The sequence below is a fragment of the Lepidochelys kempii genome, chromosome 10 (assembly GCF_965140285.1).
Source record: "Lepidochelys kempii isolate rLepKem1 chromosome 10, rLepKem1.hap1, whole genome shotgun sequence".
Classification (NCBI taxonomy): Eukaryota; Metazoa; Chordata; order Testudines; family Cheloniidae; genus Lepidochelys; species Lepidochelys kempii.
In genome coordinates, this window is record NC_136389.1 from 10108385 (window position 1) to 10129725 (window position 21341).

At 42.7% G+C, this 21341-nt stretch overlaps 1 protein-coding gene across 2 annotated transcripts in view; it reads right to left on the reverse strand.

Moving 5' to 3' along the window:
• FOXK1 (forkhead box K1) overlaps positions 1 to 21341 on the reverse strand; it is a 66941-nt gene that overhangs the window by 26261 nt on the left and 19339 nt on the right. For both annotated transcript variants that reach the window (XM_073361940.2, XM_073361941.1), the window contains exon 2: positions 1501 to 1698. In XM_073361940.2, coding sequence (XP_073218041.1) covers positions 1501 to 1698 — 198 coding nt within the window. The remainder of the gene's footprint in view (positions 1 to 1500; positions 1699 to 21341) is intronic.

Consider the following 21341-nt stretch of genomic DNA (forward strand, 5'->3'; position numbering starts at 1 on the left):
GTTTACAAACATGTCAGCTCCTCCCCAACAAGAGGAACACAAAACGAAAGGCATTTGGGCAAGCAAAACCTCAGAAGTCTTTTGAGGTTTTTGAAGACACTGCTGCATTTGCTTCTGCTAAGGCAAACGGATGCAAACATCAATCATCTTTGGTGAATCATCTCTGCTAGGGGCCGAGCAAAATTCAGCACTACTATTTTCACTCTCTCCCTACGCCAAAATAATAAATAATAATAATAATAATAAAAAAATTTAGTGGAATCATGTATCAGTTGCAGACATATACCAGAGTCAAAGGTGCACCCTCTGTTAGGAATGTAAGCCACACTGCATTGCCTGACACACAAAATGACAATGGAAAACTAAGTACCATATGTTGGCAACAAAATTACCCTCCTCCAACTCCCTGCTGCAACTAGCTTCATTTAAAAGAGGCTGAATATAAACTAAAAATGCTGCTTGAACAGAGGATTCAAATCACACCCACCACCAGCTCCCTCCTTGAGTATTTATACTAAATAGCAATGCAATTTAGCAAAGAGGAAAAAGCTTACTCAAACAAGCAATACGCTTCCAATCCCAGGCAAAGCCAAACACTGCCTTCATGACATCCAAGTCATTCAAGTTTTAATATACTAACTGCGTTAGCACTAACAAGTAGGAGATCCATTGTGCATTACCACATTTTACAAATCGGTGAATAAGAAGAAAGAAGCCATGGCTATTACATCAAACATACTTTGGCTGTTTTGACAACTATAGTATCTTCTATTGTACCCGTAAATGTATTGTACTATACTTTGGGCAAGTAAAGAAGCTTAGCATTACGAGATCTCACTTTGGCTCTTCACTATCAACTCCTGGCTGAGAAGCAAGAAAATAATTATTTGATATTCTGATTAGCAAAGCTTCTGAACCTTTATTAATAATCTACATAATAGAAAATACACATTTATTAACTCTCAAATCTCTGAAGTCTATCAGTGGGCCAAGTTGTCTGACCAATATCGTTCCCTACCCTTACTGACCGGCTACCTTTACCCTAGCTTGAGGGAACCCATTGGCTTCAGTTTAAAAAAAAAAATCTAAAAATATAACTTATGGAAATGGAAAGAAAATGTATAACAAATAATGCAACATAGCAGGCAAACACATTTATGCACATCTAGGGAGCACTCAATGGAACAGATCATCCCTAGACCATCAAAGAGGTTTCACTCTATGTCCTTTTCTCATTCTTTAATTTTAGTTCTACGCATTTATTATACTAATGATTTGAGATCTTAAATCTCTATCCCTCACCCCCAGGACTTTTCAATTAATCTTTAAATGGCTTCCATGATCTGGAATATCACACAGTCAAGTTATTTTTAATGGGGCATTCATTGTATTGGGTAACCAATGCTAGGTTGGTGCTTGGAGAATGTGGATGGAATCTCTGGCAATGACATGGAGGGAAGACCAGCACCTTCTCTGCATTCCATATCACAGGCACCTTACCTGATAGTGCCAGTGGGGGAGGGCAGGGGGCTGACCAAGCTCCGGAGATCCGGCTCCGGAATGTGTATCTTCAGAGGCGATATCTGAGGATAAAGCGGCCGAAGGGGAGGTGATGAAGCTTCCTCCTTCACTTCCTCTTTATGGTATAAAGATGTGAATTGGATCTTTATGACTGTGCTAGGGAATCGGAAAGTACACCTGCAAAAGGGAGGGGGAGGGGTGGAGAGAGAGAGAGAGGATCAATGTACTGAGCATAAACCAACTGGATGGAACATGCAAGTCCATGCAGAGAGGTACTCATTAATCTGTGTAGCACTAATGAATTAATACAGTAAGAGTTTAGACCTCTCTACAGCACTTTTCCTCCCAGAATCCTAAACCACACTTTTAACATTCATGAAGCCTACAGCACCCTGTGAGGATAAGTATTATTATGCCCATTTTATACATACATTAACTGAGGTTTTGAAAAGTTAAGTGACTTTGCCTTAGGCCAAGCAGTGAATCAATACGAACGGCCATCCTGGGTCAGACCAAAGGTCCACCTCGGCCAGCATCCTGTCTTCCAACAGTGGCCAATGCCAGGTGCCCCAGAGAGAATGAACAGAACAGGTAATCATCAAGTGATCCATCCCCTGTCACCCATTCCCAGTTTCTGGCAAACAAAGGCTAGGGGCACCATCCCTGCCCACCCTGGCTAATAGCCATCGATGGACCGATCCTCCATGTTATTATCTAGTTCTTTTTTGAACCCTGTTATAGTTTGCCCTTCACAACATCCTCTGGCAAAGGTTCCACAGGTTGAATGTGCATTGTGGGAAGAAATGCCTTTTTTTTTTTTTAAAAAAAAAAACCTGCTGCCTACTAATTTCATTTGGTGGCCCCTAGTTCTTGTGTTACAGGAAGTAGTAAATAACACCTCCTTATTTACTTTGTTGGGTGTAGTTTCTTAGAATAACAATTTTCATCGGATTACCAATAGGGATGTAAAACATTAACCAGTAAGCATGAGTCTTACTGGTTAACCTGCCTGAACTATTAACCCCCAGCCTCGGCCAGCCCTGCGCTGCCCAGCCTCGCCTGGATTGGCCCCAGCCGCGCCGGTGGGATTGGCCCAGCCGCTTAATCAATTAACTGTTTAAAAAAAATTTTTTTTTAATCATTTAAACTGTTAACTTTTTAAATGGTATTTACATCCCTAGTTACCAAAAATACCTAATCACAATCAATACAAAATAGAAGAGCCATAAGGACCAAAGACTGAGCAGTAAGCATTTAAAGCCTTTACAGTGTAATCTGGACAACTGTTATATGCAGCATGAAAATTACAGAAAGTCAGTAACATCTCTCTGTTCATACCACAGCATGTTAGGCAAAATTTACCCAATAAACCGCATGAGGCAGTGTTAATGGGTTATCACTGATCAAACTGGTTTCTGATCAATAACAGAAGAGCTTATTTAATGACAGATACTAACCCATACAGTCCAAAGGGAAGTGACTAATGCAGCCAGAACAGCACTCAGAAAGCCACCAAGACCTTGGTAGCATTCTTTCATTTTATCTAGCACACATTTTTGTCACAAACCTCAGTACAGCCCTAGAGAAGCATTGGGAATTCTGTAGGAAGTAAAATTTCTGGCATCTTCCATGTTTAAATGGAACTTTTTAATTTAGTGTTTTCAGGCTGTAAAAGTTAGTGAGATGCACATTTCACTTTACCGCACTTATAATTAGGCAATAACGTATAATCAATACAAGCAGTCCATGAAGCACTGCATGACCATTTTTGCTTGTACCAGCATCAGGGAGGCAGGAGAGAAAGACAGGGTAGCAGGCTTCAGAGTGGAAAAAGTCAGCAGAATATAATTATGCGGAGGTCTTGTCTACCGTGAGAAAATGAGAGAATCTCCCATAATTTCTCTACCAGCGGTTTGATGCAGCTTCACATGTGCTAGCAATGCCAGGAACATGAGAGTAGATTGGGCACCAGCATTGTAACGTTGGTGTTATTAAACCCTGCAGAATTAGAGGATATGGTGGTAAGAACACTTGTGAGTGATTTACACTAGTGTTTCTACTATTGCTAGTGCTGATGGCAGGAGAACAATTTGCTACTAGACACAAGATGTAAGATTTATCTCAGTTTCTTAATGAAGACACAGCTCACTTCTCCCCAGGGTGCTTTTAAGGAATCAGCAATGAGTAGCGCAGAGTTAGCTTTCAGAGACGTGAAGCTCCTGCTCCTCCCCATTTCATCTCCCAAGTGAGTTTGCTCAGTATTCAGGAGCTTGGAAGCACAATGGCTCTGCTGAACATGGCAGGAGCTTGTGTTGTATTGAATTCACTTCAGAGGCCCTGCCACCTGCACTCAGCAATGCATTAAATAGAAAATTAGCCCCTGCAATACAACTCAGCCATGTTTATTTAACCTTTCAAGACATGCTCCCCTGCAGTTTTGCTGAGAGAGAGACCAATTTGACACAACAGACTTATTTCAACGATCTTTATTTCAGTGTTATGGAATTCTCTATGATAATACCAGATGCCCAGTCTGTCCCCGCATTTGTGTCAGCCTGGACTGAAGAAATATATGGTTACTAAAGCTTTCAGTGGTTCCAAGCTGTTGCTGATCTTAATAGGTTTAATTGTACACAGCCCGATGACATTATTGTGCAGGACAGGTATATATGAACAGCAGGGGTATATGCTAGACCTTCTGCTTCAGCCTCATCCCAATGGGCATCTGTGTGCCAGTACGACTTAATCCACTCCATTGTCTCACCTCATTTCTACAGGAATGGTCCTTAGAATAAGGAACTTCACTCACCCCGCTCAGCTTCTCCACTATTCAACACTGCTACTCTATCAGTAGTGTGTATATTTTAGCCACTCTTAGCTCCTTGAGAGGGACCCCATGCCCTTCTTGTTTCCTTTTTACCATACTCCTTTGATTTGCCTTATATTTTTTAGGCTTTCTAGATAACTCTGCTTCGATTGCTGTTGTATATTAATGCTGCAGCTCCCCATCACAAATAAATATGAGTTAGAGTATGATCTATCCCACTATAAAGGTATGTTTAGATGAAGACCATTTAACATTGCTTTGGCTCTGAAGCCCTACCTGCAACAATCTGATTCAGTCACATGTCTTAGCCACACCCTCAAACTGGAAGGGAGGGGTGGAAACAGGAGAGCTGGGCCTACAGCATGAGTTAAAGATCAATCCATTTGCTGCTGTGATTTCATGTTAAGAACTGCAGGCTTCCCTCTCCTCTGGAGCAGGACCCTGAGAACTACAACCAGTTTCAGCATAGTCTCCCTAGCTAGCACAGAGATGGATATTTTGTCAGAAAACTGTTACCAAAAAATCTGATAAGGTAGGTTTGCTTAATGCACTTTGACTTTTTTATATCTTTCCACAGCTGCACCTCAACCTAGGGTGACCAGGTGTCCCGATTTTATAGAGACAGTCCCAATTTTTGGGTCTCTCTTATACAAGCTCTATTACCTCTCACCCCGTCCCAATTTTTCACACTTGCTGTTTGGTCACCCTATCTCTCCACCAGTAGTAGACATGGCAGGAACTTGCTAGCCAAGATATGGTAATTAAATTGTGTCAAGTCCTATCCTCTAAATCTGATTTAAAAGCTGGTAGCTACTTTATGCTACAGAATACCATTACAGCTGCATCTTGCTACACACCTATACATGGTTACAATTTTCTTCTAATGTAGCCAGGGCCTAAGGAATCAATGCCACCAGGAAGCATGCACCCCAGATTCCCATCAACCTCCACTGAGTTTGAGGTGAGTATCCTATAGTAGGATCAGGCCCTAAAGGAGAACATTGTGCCTAGAATTGCTGTTAAGGTTTGGTTCTGTTTGAGACTGCTAATATTGGCTAGTCTACCTGTATTACTGATTATTCACACTGTTTGCATACTGTTGTGAAGCACTAGCTCAAACATTCACTAATTATTATGGACCTGTGCTGGTGAGAAACCAGCTGGACAGCAAGCCTGTCAAATGTATGGGGTCGTCTTAAGTTTTCACCAGCAAAAGCTCTGTGTTTCCAATGATGTTGCGACTGAGTGCAGCTTTCCCCTGCCCCAACTAAACTTTCGAACGTTCTCTTAGCTACTTTTCTTCCCTATCCCTGACACCAAAAAAGTTCACCCTAAATCTACACTGAAGTTTAGGATATGACATGGATTTATTTGAGAAGAAGGCAGAGAATGAGAGGTGGTGCCTGGGTTTAAGCTTTCGCAAAGGAAGAGATAGGAGGGAAGAACACTCAGCACTAAATCAGGACTCTATGTTTATTTCTTTAAAAAAAACACCAAAAACAAATCTGTTAAAAAGCTTCAAATAAGTTACAGTATTTGATTCATACCGCACGTCTCTTCAAGGACTCCTACCAGCCAATATTCTCTAATGTTTCCATCAAAAGAGACCACTTTGTGAAAGCACAGATTTAGACATAATATAACAGTGGCCTCCTTTAGATGCCTTTGGGAATTCCCAGTTGATATAGTTGCAGACCACATTTGTGCTCTGTAAAGCACTAAATTTTACTCAACTCTTGCCACTGGAGGTAGTTATGTCCAGTAATAACTGGCCATATAACTATCTGCCAGCTAGTGGCAGACTGTTGCAACACACACCATAATTTACACCTTAATTTCCTGCAGGAGAGGGGTTCGTATGCCTTGCAATGACCAACAGTTGGTTCTTCTGTGTTTTTAGTTTTTTTTGTTTGTTTTTAAAAGCTGGTTCTCTCCATCCCATTGCACCTCCAAAAAGTGCATAAAAGCAAGTTGAAAAAAACTGACTTCACTGCCTGCATAAATTCCAGAGTGGTTGCTATGCCCCTGCTGCACAAGGCAACAGATAGGCTACAATGGTTGCATCCTGGAGATGGTTGCTGCCCCTGATTGCAGAGGTGTGGGTGCTGCTGGTATCACCACTGTGACAGACCCAGACCAGTGGGGTACAGGAGTCTGGTAGAAGGCAAATACACCGGCCACTGGATGAACAGTTTTCTGTTCCCTGAGTGACCAGAGCAGGGGCTGCACTAGAACCATAAAGAACCTGCTAGAACCAATTAAGACAGGCAAGCTAATTAAGACACCTGGAGCCAATTAAGAACATACTAGAATCAATTATGGCAGGCAGACTAATCAGGACACCTGGTTTAAAAAGGACTTCCCATCAGTTAGGGGAGGGTGTGCAAGGAGCAGGGAGTGAGAAGGCGTGCTGCTGGAGGAATGAGGAATACAAGCGTGATCAGGCTTCAGGAGGAAGATCCTGGGGTGAGGATAAAGAAGGAGTTGGCAGGAGGCCATGGAGAAGTAGCCCAGGGAGTTGCAGCTGTCATGCAGCTGTTACAAGAGACACAGTAGACAGTTGCAATCCACAGGGCCCTAGGCTGGAACCCGGAGTAGAGGGCGGGCCCGGGTTCCCACCATCCCTCTCAACTCCCTATTTGAGAACAAGAGGAGGTGACCTGGACCTAGTGAGTCCCACCAGAGGGGAAGGTCCCTGGCCTAACCCCTGACCCTCTAGGTGGGTCAGCAGAGACTGCGGGGATTGTTCTCCTCCCTTTCCCCATGCCGGTCAGTGATGACGTTAGCTGAGTGAACGGCAGGTTTGAGCCACTAGCAAAAGTGGCCAAACTGAGAGTTGCCGTGAATCTCTGAGGAAAGCAAATCCGCCAATAAGCGCGGGATCCACCAAGGCAGAGGAGGAACTTTGTCACACCACATAGAAAAGACAAGGCTTTTCAATAACTTCCTAGCCATTTCTCCTCACCCTGGACAACACAGAATACATCAAGGCAATGTTCATGTGGTGAACCAACGATAGTGACCACAAGCATTTCATCTACGTAAGATCTGCAAATAAAATGCTAGGAAATACTAGACTTTACATAAAACACACACACACACCCCTGCCAAAGCAGACTGTAGGGGAAATTGTTTGAAAGTAAAGAAACCACAATGAAAGGTCTTTACCACTACATGATTCTATATTGAACTGAGACACATTAGACAACACACTTACATAGGCTAGAAAGAGGATATTACAGCCTTGGTTTCTTTCTTAAAGCACACTGTGTGGCATTCAAGACCCAACAGCTCCTGTTAAGCTCTGATGCGTAATGGAAAAGGGAAGATACATTAGAGATTAAAAGGGCCAGGAAATAACATTTGAAAGTAAAGATTAATAGAACTATTAATAATTCAAGTTAAACCACCACAAAAAGCCAGATGACAAAATGGAGACACTGACTGTGAAGGACTCTAGATTTAAAAAAACAGTGTTACAGTTTGTCAGATAGTAGGCACTGAAGGAAAAATACAAAACAGGAACAAAAATTTAAGGTAAACCGTAGGTAGGTCTAGTATACATTACTTGTCACCAGCAAGTCAGTACCACCTGTGCTTATCCTCCTTATCTTGTCATAGCATGTGATCCCATTGTACTCAGAAGGTCCAGAAACTGCAGGGATGGCTCCTGCCTTCTCTGGTGTCCCTCTCTCCAGCAGCATGGCTTCTGCAGGAGCTGCACTGCCATTGCCTACATCCACCCGTTAGTTTGCGCACTAACAGCATCTGCATTTCAGAGTGGCACTATAATGGGGTTGGGGATGAACTGTATTTTATGCAATGCTTCATTATAAATATACTTTGGGGAATGGGCTCGCAAAAAAAATAGTAATAATGGCATTTCTAGGGTTCACTTAGAATGGCAGGTAAGGGAATGAAGATCATGCCTGCTTTTTTAAATGGTGAGAATTTTAGTGCTTGCAAATAGTGCTGTGCTGATAGCCCTGAAGACTGAAATCTTCCCTTTATTCAAGTAAAATGAGCAATTCAGGCAGCAGCCATTCAATCTTCCTCTAACCACCCCACCAATGAGATTTAGCTCTGTGTTGAAGGACCACCTCTTAGGATGAAGGGGTGAACAGTCTCTAGAACTGATCAATTCCTCAGTTTATATTAGCACAGCCAGAGTGCCAATCACAGCAACAACTGTGATAACAGAGCCACTGTCATAACTAGTTGCAAGGGTTTTATTACAAGCCTTCTTAGAGTCATTAAAAAAAAAAAAAACACCCTTAACTCTGCCTCCATAACTGTGTCTAACCTCAGTCCAAGGACCACAATCTTTTTACCCCTACCAATCTATATAATCAGATTCCAAGAATGCGTCTGTATGTTAATCTATAGCCTAAAATATCTGTTGAGTCATTGTGAAGTGATGGAAGCAACTCTTTGTTGAAGAGCTCTTTGTTCAGAATATCACCAGGTTGAATCATCACTGGGTTTTGCAGTCTCTTACCATCCAGTTTTTAAATTCTGGGACTTTGACTTTACAAGTTGCACCCATAGAACAACACAGGCTTTCAGCTATAGTTAGAACGTAAACTCCGGGCATAGGGACATTGTTTTATTTCTATATCTAAGGACTTGTCTTTACTACTGGAAAATCAACACTGCTGGAATCGATGCAGCAGGGGTCGATTTAGCAGGTCTAGTGAAGACCCGCTAAATCGACAGCAGAGCGCTCTCCAGTTGACCCCAGTACTCCACCTCCCCTGCTGTATCTGTTTCCCATGTGTTTTTTTATATTGGATGTTTCTTCAGGGCAGGGACAGTGTCATCCTCTGGATTTGGAAAGTACTTAACAAAATTGTGGAAGCAGCCAAAATGCATTAACACCCAGAGGCAAAGGCTCAAGACTTTTACCACTACTTCCACTCTCACTCACCTTCCCTAACTCTTCATGTCCAGATTTAAACAGAAACCCTAACTATTCTTCTGAAAGCATAATGAAGTAAACACTCATTCCATGGGTAAGTCAGTGACAGATAGGAAATGGAATCATAACTTCAGTGGTGTCACCCTCTGTGATGCGGAAGAGGGGGCAAAATAAATTGCTTCTCCACCATCCCCTGGCTCCCAGCTCCAGGCCCTCCAGTTGCTGGAAATGTTGAGGTTGGTATAATTTGAAAGCCCTTTCTCCTGTGGACACAATGCTAACAAACATGACAAACCTAGAACAATTATGTAGATATATTTCTAAGACTGTTTAAAAAAAATCAACCTTCTTAATTATACTTTAACACAGGAATGCATTGCTTAGATTAAAAAAAATAAAAATAAAAAGACATTGACCTTTGGTAATCCCAGGGACGTTAGCTTTGACATGCAGGACTGAAAACATTATATTCATCAAAGTCATCGTCTCGGTCTAGGGCACCACTGCTAGAAACATTGATCCTTGTCTGCATCACACTACCATTTCTCTGTACAAGGCAGGTTACTGACCAAACATTTGCAAGTTGGCAAGCATCTGGTCTTTGCACATGAGCATTTGATTAGCTGAAGAATTGATTTGGGAGTGTATAGTATTTCACATATAACTGGTGTGATCAGTCCATCCTCCAAGAGCTATCCATGTCCAACAGGGGAGGGTAGTTCTGGAAGCACTTGATTATTTGCCCTCTTGATAGCAGGCATAAATGCACCCTTTGTCTGTGGCAATTCCTGTTGTCTACTTCCACCAGTGTAGCCCTCCAAGCCTTGTAATGTTGATCTTCAAATGGTAAACTCAGCATTATGAACCACTCCAGGGCATTTATGACCTGTCTTCCAGGGCTGTGAGATGCAAATTCCAATTAGCAGTCCTGACAGATCGAATAAAGAGCAGCAAAGACTCAATCATCTTCACGTATCACCACACCACCCTGAAAGTTGGGTTTTATCAATCATTTAACTTCACTGAACTGCTTGATCCGTTCTGAGATATTGCAGCTCTCCATCATGCACGATAAGTCGCTGAGAGCAGAATGTGGATTGGATGCATGGAACTCGTCTCTCAAGTCCTGTACCCTTTGGGAAATGGCTTCAAACACATCCATATGTTTTTCAAAGGAGACACGCAAGTAACATTTTTGAAGAGCAATGAGAGTTCAGGTGTGTGCGTCTCTAGTGCATCGCAATTTTTTCCATGAAAGAATCTGGTTCACAGTATTGTTGCTCTACAAAATCCCCCAGATCTCAGAAACATCAGTACCATCAACAAAGGAGTCAATTGCATGTATCGATGTGAAAAATGTGTGCAGTTCACCAGGATGTAGATTCCACGATCCACAAAGATCATCAGCGGACATTATTAGCTGCTGAAGAGGCCTATAAAGCCCATGTCTAGTGTCAGAATATATTTTGAATCCATTCCACAGGTGTATTTGTTCATGCATTCCAGTTACATAAGGAATGTTAATGGAACTGAGCGATCAGTGGGGCTAACAGGTATGAATGGCAGGATACATACACATGTCATTCAGTCTGGCATCTCATGTAGTGCCATGTTAAGTTGTATCTTTCTCCTGAAATGGTGTGGTATGGTATATCCTGGATGGCCGGATTATTTGAGGATATGTCTTCTCCCCCTTCTGCTGAAGCCGTACTTGATTTTTTGCCTCTGGAGTGCATCCCACTTTTGCACAGTAAACAAGAGAGGTCAAGGTTAGTCAGTGTAGAAAGCTCTACAATTGTTGATTTAACTGCGGCGCCTGTGAAAACTAGACTTCTTGGCTTCACAAATTTTTGTATCTTGATAGGAATGTAAGTTAGTCATGAAGTCAAGAAGCTTCTTTGAAGAATGGCTCTTTGCTGGTTCAGACAGCACTTGAAGCTGGAATTAGTCCCCATTAATATGCTTTTGATAGCAGACCGTAACAGTAGCACGAAGGGTACCTGTTAGCATCTGCTGTATTTTCAAGGAAGTCTAAGTTACTGGCAGCACAAAAAAGAAATCCAGCTGTGACTAGGTCTAGGGAAATGTACATCCCTTCATTCACTTCAGCTGCAAACAAAGTTCTTCACTGCATGGAAGTCTTCAGACAGAGTACTCTGTTGTAGTCAATGGAGAAGCCAATGCTGTGCAGAAGATGCACAAGAAATTTGCTACAGGGTTTATAATGAACCATTAAAGCAACAGCCACTTGTAGCGGTAGATTACTCATACACCACAACAGTGCAGCATGTGTTGGCAACCTTTCTTTCACTCAAGCACTCATACAAGAGGCTTTGCAATGAAATGGCAGCTTTGTGCTCCATTTGCTTATTGTCAGACTTGCTGGTGCTAAAGTCACTGTGACCACCAGATGCACCACTTTAAGCAGTAGTACAGGTCACGCAGTATTATTCTTTCAGGTTTGGCATCAGCTATGGATCCCTGAAACTCTCAGAAAAAAATGCTTCCTGTAAAAATGTAGCAGCTGCAAACAGTCTTCATATTACTGTTGACATTAATACTTTCTTCCACTTTTGACAGTGCCATGTCTTTTGCAGCTTTTAGGGATATGCCCTGTGATTAATTTCTGTGGATAGGACTGCTAAAAACTACACATCCATATCCCACAGTTCATCTTCAAAAAGTGCTTTAAGAGCCTTTCTGCTAAGCATTTGTTCCTCTTCAATCCCGTTCAAACCACATATTTCTCTGTACTTAGACTCTGCATCAGCCATCACTTTCCCATCCATTAGAGCTTATGCAAGACAATTTATGAATTTTCGCCAAGTCACTCAGTTTGCAGTAGTAAAATTAGTATTTGTTTCTGTTGCCTTTACCTTTTGACACAACACTTGTATACGTTCTTGGTATAGCACTCAATGTGATGTGATACGCAATGTCATTTGCGTATGCATCTTTTGGATCAATGCATGTACTTTACTTCCATGCAACAGTTCTCACTAACAGTGACTGCTTCAAACAGTTTCTCACGTGTCTCATGTTAAAACTGTGCTTAACGGACACTTTGGGGCTTCTGGATTATCCCAGTAAAAGGTGTTCTCAAAATGCATGCCATGGGACCTAATGTAAGGCATGTCTTGCCTACAGCTGGCACGTGTCCCAGCATCTTCACCTTTTTCCTGATGCCCGATGCACTTCTTCAACCTTGCCAAATTCAGTTTATGGGTGCACTTCTTATAGCATGTAAGGTGCCACCAAGCATTGCATTTAACTAGGTCCTCTGCCATGGTATTCACCAAAGATTCAGCTCCTGGTCTGTACTTCATCTCCCTCCTGATGCCTAAAAATCATCAAGACCAAAGTAAAAACAAGAATTTCAAAATAAATTATTTTGAGATTGTAATTAATTATGTTATGTAATTATGTGCATACTGTTTGCAAAGGGATTCCAGTAATTCCTGGCTAGATGCTGACATCTTAACCAGTGCCTCATTACATCTTTTTTGGCATAATAAACTAAACTAATAATCAATACCAGTGAACCACTCTTTTGCCAATGATGAAAAAACAATTTGAAGCACTCCTTCCATTTATATTAATCTGTAATATTAAAAAAGTTAATCAGGTATCATGTTCTGAGCATTAACTGATAATCAGTACTGTCAGTCTAGAAAAACAATTTAATTTTTGTGACAACTGCATGTTTGACATGCCTGTCTTAAGTATAATTATAAAAAGTTGATTTTTAAGTATTTTCTCAAACATATATCTACGTTATTGTTCTAGGTTGTCATGGTTGGTACCATTCATGGGAGAAAGGGCTTTTGAATGATACCCAACTCAACCCACTTCTAACAAAACTGTATTATCAACAATTCCACCAACCAGGGGACCTGGAGATTGGGGGTAAGGGGGTCAGGAGGATGGTGGTGTGGCAGCAAGTGACTCCTGCCATGCCACAGAGGGTGACAACATTGAAATTATGATCCTATAGATTTTTAGAAATCTAATGACCTCTCCCTTACCTTTCTATTATTAACTTACCCCGGGAATTACACATGCTCCCAGTCTAAGGAGTTACTACCAGTCCTCCATACTCAGCACTAGAGAAACAGCCACAAGATGCTGGTCAGAAAATAAGTTTGTTTTGCAGACTAAAATATTTTTATCAAACAAATGTAGAACCACAGAAATCTAATCATGTTATACACTTGTTTGATAAAAAGATTTTGATCTTAAAAACAAATTTATTTTTTGACCAGCATCTTGTGGCTGTTTCTCTGGTGCTGAGTATGGAGGAGTGGAGTATCTTCATATTAGGGAGTCATGATAACAGAGGAAGAGTCAGCACTACCAAGTACTGGCCTTTCTGGAAAATCGTCACTGCTCTCAGCTAAAGCATGGACTAAGACAGTTTAGTCCAGGAGGTAAAGGCAGGGAAATCTAACAACAACATGGGCAGTTCTCCCACCCACTGGAAGCAAACAGATTTCCCATCGCCAAATGGCCATCAGTGTGATACATCAGCCCATGCTGTTGGAGAACTAGAGAGCCTGCACCTCAGAAAACATGCAAGACAAAGGAACATATCTGAAAACTGTACCATCCCACCCTGCTGGTGCCAGCAGGCACTGGTGTGTCCATAGTCTTAATGCCAGACTATATAGCAGGGGTTCTCAAACTGGGGGTCAGGACTTCTGAGGGGTCGCGAGGTCATTACATGGGGGATTGCGAGCTGTCAGCCTCCAGCATTTATAATGCTGTTAAATATATAAAAAAGTGTTTTTAATTTATGGTGGGGGGGGGTATCACACTCAGAGGCTTGCTATATGAAAGGGGTCACCACTGCTATATGAGGACAAACTCCAGCTGCCTGCAAAAAGCTTGACGAAACCAGCAACCATTTTTGTCATTCAGAAGAAGTAGGGAATGCGCCACTTGGAACCATTAGCCAATATAACCAATGAAGATTTAGTATCAGAACCTGCAGAGACTACCAATGAATAAAAATAAAAAAGACTATATTAAATATAACCATCGCTATGCTAATAAAAACTTAATTGAGAGATTTTTGCTACAGAAATTATGACTGAACTTCTATGGAACACAAGTCCTGCTAACTAGCATTACAATTAAGAGGATTTTATCAATCACTTGCCTTGTGTGCTTCCCATGAAGTGAGCTGTCTCACTTAACATTTCAGTTTCCGAGAGACATTTACCTCCCCTAGAGCGGACTTAAAATTACAACTATACATGTTTTTATTACGGTGCTTCTTACTAGAAATGGCTCTGATAGATGTTATTTCTCTTGCCTTCCCAAGCCAGGAACTCAAGTAACTAAGCTTCGTAATACTAAATGTGCCTTGACTACACTAGCTGCATAAATCTACCCCATAACCAGTGCCCTTGCACTATTGTCTACAATGCCTCCTATTGAGTGTCTAGGTCTGGACTAGCTGAACACTCCCAGAATTTGCTGGGCACTTCTTTCACAGCCAGCTTTCCATACTATTGATTGAACAAGCTGCAATTTCACGATTAGCTTAAGAATTTCCACCCATCCTCATCTTGGAGGGGTAACTGGGTAAAACTTTCTGGCCTTTGTTATACAGGAGGTCAGACTAGATCTAATGGTCCCTTCTAGCCTTAAAACCTACTAATTATTTTCCAAACAGCACTATTCCATTTCAGATCCAAACTAAAACTCTGTCCCATCATCGAAACACCCTCTCCCCTTTCTGCATATGTGTAACATGAAGTGCAAGCCATTCATTGTGGAAAAAGGGCCTTTTCTAACCTGGTTATCATGTCACCTACGTAGACATCCAAGGGCATGAAATATCAAAGCCTCTAGAAATAGAGAAAATGTAAGATTACTAAATTTTTTTAATTAACGCCAATTATGCCAAACCTGAATTTACACACAAAAAAGGAACGAAGGAGAAGAATGAAAATGGTTTCTTCATTCCAACAAGTGTTTCCCAATTGTCCTGTACCTATGGTAATCCTGCCATAGCAACCAGCAGTTTGTGTTTAGAAGGAGCATATATAGTAGGTTTTCTGTAGTCTCAACGGGGATGTGCAACCCCTATATGCTGCAACACAAGTGTTTTTTAATGTGCTTCAAGTTCCCAAAGTTTATTCAGTGATAGTCCGCGAGGAAAAGATGCAAATTAAGTGGGATCAACAGATACAAGACATCTCCAGCTTCAGAAAGGCAAATTAAAACAAGTGCCATTTCTCATTTTCACATGCAACTTTTTACTAACATTTTTCATTGCAGTTACATAAATTAAAAGTTATTTACCACATGTAATTCATCTATGTACAATTCTGTCAAGGTTCCTTCCCCACTCTGAACGCTAGGGTACAGATGTGGGGACCTGCATGAAAACCTCCTAAGCTTAGGTCAAAAAGTTCCCCAAGGTACAAAATATTCCACCCTTTGTCCTTGGATTGGCCGCTACCACCACCAAACAAATACTGGTTACTGGGGAAGAGCTGTTTGGAAACGTCTTTCCCACCAAATACTTCACAAAACCTTGCACCCCACTTCCTGGACAAAGTTTGGTAAAAAGCCCCACCAATTTGCCTAGGTGACTACAGACCCAGACCCTTGGATCTTAAGAACAATGAACAATCCTCCCAACACTTGCACCCCCCCTTTCCTGGGAAATGTTGGATAAAAAGCTTCACCAATTTGCATAGGTGACCACAGACCCAAACCCTTGGATCTGAGAACAATGAAAAAGCATTCAGTTTTCTTACAAGAAGACTTAATAGAAATAGGAGTAAATAGAAGTAAAGAAATCCCCTCTGTAAAATCAGGATAATAGATACCTTACAGGGTAATTAGATTCAAAACATAGAGAATCCCTCTAGGCAAAACCTTAAGTTACAAAAAAGATACACAGACAGAAATAGTTATTCTATTCAGCACAATTCTTTTCTCAGCCATTTAAAGAAATCATAATCTAACACATACCTAGCTAGATTACTTACTAAAAGTTCTAAGACTCCATTCCTGGTCTATCCCCGGCAGAAACAGCATATAGACAGACTGAGACCCTTTGTTTCTCTCCCTCCTCCCAGCTTTTGAAAGTATCTTGTCTCCTCATTGGTCATTTTGGTCAGGTGCCAGCGAGCTTACCTTTAGCTTCTTAACCCTTTACAGGCGAGAGGAGCTTTCCCCTGGCTAGGAGGGATTTCAAAGGGGTTTACCCTTCCCTAACAGATACAAGACATCTCTAGCTTCAGAAAGGCAAATTAAAACAAGTGCCATTTCTCATTTTCACACGCAACTTTTTACTAACATTTTTCATTGCAGTTACATAAATTAAAAGTTATTTACCACATGTAATTCATCTACGTACAGTTCGAAGAGAACACACACAGGTTGCCTGGGGATCTGCCTAGCACTGCATGTTACTGTGTATTAGTGGTGTTTGCAACACAGCAAGACAGGATTTTACACAGGCGGAGAATGTGCGCTAGTGCAACTGTGTCTATTTAAAACAAAAATTACCTGCATTATCAGGCAAAACACTAAGTATACACAAAGGTGTCTCTTAAAAGCACCAATAAGTTAGTTCTAATTAACCTTTTCTATTCAGCCCTGTGGCACACTTGCCATTTCATCCAAGCTCACAAATGTATAAACTAACACACCTTTCTACACACAGGCACATTTTTAAACAGGTATTTTGATCAAACTCCCATTTAGTGGGAAATGTGGTCTAGGACAGTTGTTCTCAAACTGTGGGCCGGGACCCCCATTTTAATGGGGTTGCCAGGGCTGGCTTAGACTTCCTGGGTCCAAAGCCCCACTGTCTGGGGCCAAAGCCTGAGGGCTTAAGCCTGGGGCAGTGGGGCTGAGATTACAGGCCCCCTGCCTGGGGCTGAAGCCCTTGGGGTTCGGCTTTGCCCCCTCCCTCACCTCCCCAAGGGTGCCAGGGATCGGGTGGGCTCAGGCTTCAGTCCCTGCTCCTAGAATCGTATAGCAATTTTTGTTATCAGAAGGGTGTCATGGTGCAAAGAAGTTTGAGAACCCCTGGTCTAGGGTTTACAGCAGGAGACGGGTGGTCTAGACTTCGGGGTTCTAGTGCCCATCCTGACACCACGTGTACACATACACACAAATGCCTCTTTCTTCTCCTGACATATTTACTCAGCGATGTCCCAACACATGTGTGACACCACACATTAGTGTTTGGGATATCACTCTTCACTAATTCAGTAGACATCACAAAAGGAGTCAGCAAGACAGATTAGAACACAGCAAACAGTCTATGTACATACTATCTTGGTATAATCAGCACGTCTGAGAAAAGAAATACTAAAAAAAAAACCCCTAACATCACAGAACAGCAAAATGCTACTTTGGCAATATATATTCTTTAAAAGTTTGAGAGAGCCTGGTGAGGGCTCTTTGAACACTTCAGCATTGAAAAGGAGAAATCATAGCTTCGAAGAAAAGTTTATACTTAAATGATGCTGTTGCAATTTAAATCAGCTATTCCATTCTCTATACATATATCTTGACTAGGTTATCGTGTTGGCTGCCTATAAGACAAATTTTAATTACAATCAACAACACACACATCAATTGATAAATCCACACAAAAATAAAATATATGACAGCGACATTGCTCCTATCAAGAAAAAAAATACTGGTTAATGTCTCAAATAAGAGGATGCTAGACTGTTTATTTCTCTCTACTAAATTCTCCTAGATGGAATCAAGTGTTGTGACTAATTCTGCCTTTCAATACCTTTTGATGGTTTCTTCAGTGCTGTTTTGGGTTTTGCCATTCCCAAATGCCTAGGGATGTCAGATTCATTTCTATTCTGCCATTTGAATCTTCACTTTACCAGTCTTATTTACTATGCTATATTGCTCAAAACTGAGAAGAGCAAAAACCTAGTGCAGTCATCCTTTCCTAAATAAAAGCCACAGTTCATGAAAATATCGAATTTCTCCAAAGTATCTCAAGTGCATTTCATAGAAGGGAGAGAGAGAACTTCCACAGATTGAACCTAGCAATTGGTTTAACACCAACAATGAAACTGGCAGACAGGAGATTCCCCTGTGGTCCAGACTCAGGTGCGCAGTGTAACTTTTTAGATGGCTCAGCTCAATCAGTTTCCAAGGCACCAAGGTTTTACTTTGTAAATTAATGAGATACAAGCAACTCAGCTCAACGCAATACTTGAAAACCTACTGAAAAAGCTCCCCTAGAGAAACACTGTTTTCCAACTGTGTTCCCAGATCCAAGAATGAGAGAGTGTTTGCAGCTCTGGGAATCCACCCACATTAGTTTTGACACCTGTGAGCCAGCTGGCCAGTATTTTATCTTAATTTGCATCATTGTCTACAAGCAGTTGAAGGGAACATACCACACATCAAAATCTCAATCATTTATGCGCCTTCATAAACGCCTAAAATTCTAGACCAGGGTAGTAAACAGGTAGACCACAGGTCTAATCTGAATCACCAGATGCTTTTGAATGGACCCCAAAAATCTTTTTATTTACTTATTATCATTACTGTTACTATTTTCTCTGAAGTCTGGATCTTGGTTATATACCTTGGCCAAGAAGTTTGGACCTTGACAAAAAATAAATTGACTACCCCTGTTCTAGATCCAGTTAAGACAAACTTACTCAGATTAAACAACTGCATCCTACAAGTAAGGAAAAGTATAAAACATTTGCTGAATGTAACACAGCCATGTGGTCTGACAGATGTTTCCAGATGGAATGAAACCATGGAAGATGATCCCCAAGACCAATGCACAGTGTATTCACAGCTCTCAAAGAACTCTATCAGGAGACTAGTGGTTAAAACCACTGAGACACAACCCTTGTACTTTGGCCAATGACTCAATTAAAGTCCATTATACCACCCTATAAAACATGCATGCCAATAAAACTTGCCGGTTACTCAGTGCCCATTCATCAGCAGCAGGAAACAAAAAGGGAGTGCTGTAATTGTGCCTCACTAAGTCTTATATTTCAAAACACTGTAGTCAGTTTCCAAATATTCCATTCATTCCAAATCAGAAGTGCTGAACACAGGGCTCATTGCTATCAGAGGATAGGTTTTTTCCCCGTGGTGAATATTCAGTGCTGCTGTTCCTTTAAAGCAGGGGTCTCAAACTCAAATGACCACGAGGGCCACATGAGGACGAGTACATTGGCCCGAGTGCCACATCACTAGTACATTGGCCCCGACCACTGCCCCAGCCTCGCCCCCATTCCACCCCTTCCCCAACCCTGCCCCACCCCTTCCCCGAAATCCCCATCCCAACTCCGCCGCCTCCCTACCCCCAGGGGGAGCAGGAAGGGTGCAGGATGTGGCAGGGGGTCCTGCGCAGGGGGTCGGGGTGCAGGAGGGGTGTGGGGTGCAGGAGGGGTGTGGGGTGCAGGAGGGGTGTGGGGTGCAGGAGGAGCACGGCAGGGGACTCAGGGCAGGGGGTCCGGGTGCAGGAGGGGTGTGGGGTGCAACAAGGGGTTCGGCTGCAGGGGGCGGGCTCTGGCCCAGCACGCACTGGGGGCAAGGCAGGCTCCCCACCTGCCTGTCCTGCCCCCGCGCCACTCTGCTCCGGGAAGCAGCCGGAACCTGGGGGGGGGGCGGCGGCAGCAGCACAGGGATCTGTGCATTGCGCTGGCCACGCCTCCAGGCACCGCCCCCCGCAGCTCCCATTGGCTGGGAACAGGGAACCGCAGCCAATGGGAGCTTCGGGGGAAGGTACCTAGAGGCACAGCCAGGGCAACACACAGACTCCTGTGCCCCTGCTCCTGGCCACTTCCCGGAGCAGCGTGGGGGCAGGGCAGGCAGGTGGGGAGCCTGCCCTGCCCCTGGTGTGCGCCGGGCCGGGCCGCTCTAAGTAAACGCTGGGGAAGCCACGGGGAGCTGGCGGGCCACAGAAAATAACCCCGCGGGCGGCGTGTTTGAGACCCCTGCTTTAAAGGGATTCAACCACTGTGGTCCAGCAGGATGAAGAGGAGAATATTGTGAGGGTACAGAGTCAAACACTAGAAAATCTAATGTAATTAGACACATAATACAAGGCCCTAGATAGACAAACCTAACAGGTCTTTGTCTCTTATTGGAGTCCTCCCAATCCCTCACAGTTAAGAAAAGCAAGTGGGCCTTGCAGCATGCTCTGAAGGTCAATAAACTAGGACTATTTCGGACCCAGTCAGTGTGAGCTCCAAAGCTGAGAATGCCATAGCAACTGGTCCTTCTATACGAGTGCAGCCCCAGCTCAGCACGCCTGCTGATCTCAGCTGTGGGATATAAGGGAGAGAGGAGGCCAAGTAGCTCCAGGAAGTTAGCAGTGATTAGCCCCTTCCCACCATATTTTTCCAGTAGAATTCTGTTTGAGGCTCCACAGTTGTCATGTAGATATGAGCACAATTTAAATAAACATTAAGTCTCTGGTCAGCTGGAAACAAACGGAGTAGAGAGGTGACCCTCCTAGTCCGTCCCAACCCTGCTCTGTGTCAATAAATCTTAACCTGGCTGTTTGAGCAGCGTTTAATCATAAATGGATTTAAACAAGCTCAGGAATATAAACAGGGGTGAATACCACTCACTGCAAGTGGGGGAGAGAGTCTACACTGAAATAAGAGGTCAGCTAACTTGGACTCATGGGGGCTCTGACCGTGGAGCTAAAAATGCCTGTGTAGACATGTGGGCTCAGGACCCTCCCAAATCACAGGCCCCAGAGCTCAGGCTCTAGCTTGAGCCCAAACATCTACACAGCGATTTTACAGCCCCAGAAGTCTGAGTCAGCTGACCTGGGCCACCCACGGGTGTTCAATTACTGTGTAGATGTACCCAAAGAGCCTGATACTGAGAGGTGCTCAGGACCTGTTGCAGAACTGGGTCCTAAGCAACGAACAGAGTAAAGAAGTGGAAAACCCATTAGGGATAATGTATGAGCATCTGATGTTCATTTAAAAGTCATACACAGACTAGAAGAGTTCAAAATTACAATCAGAAACATGCAGTGGTGTTGTAGCCACATCTGTCCCAGGATATTAAAGAGACAAGGTGAGTGAGGTA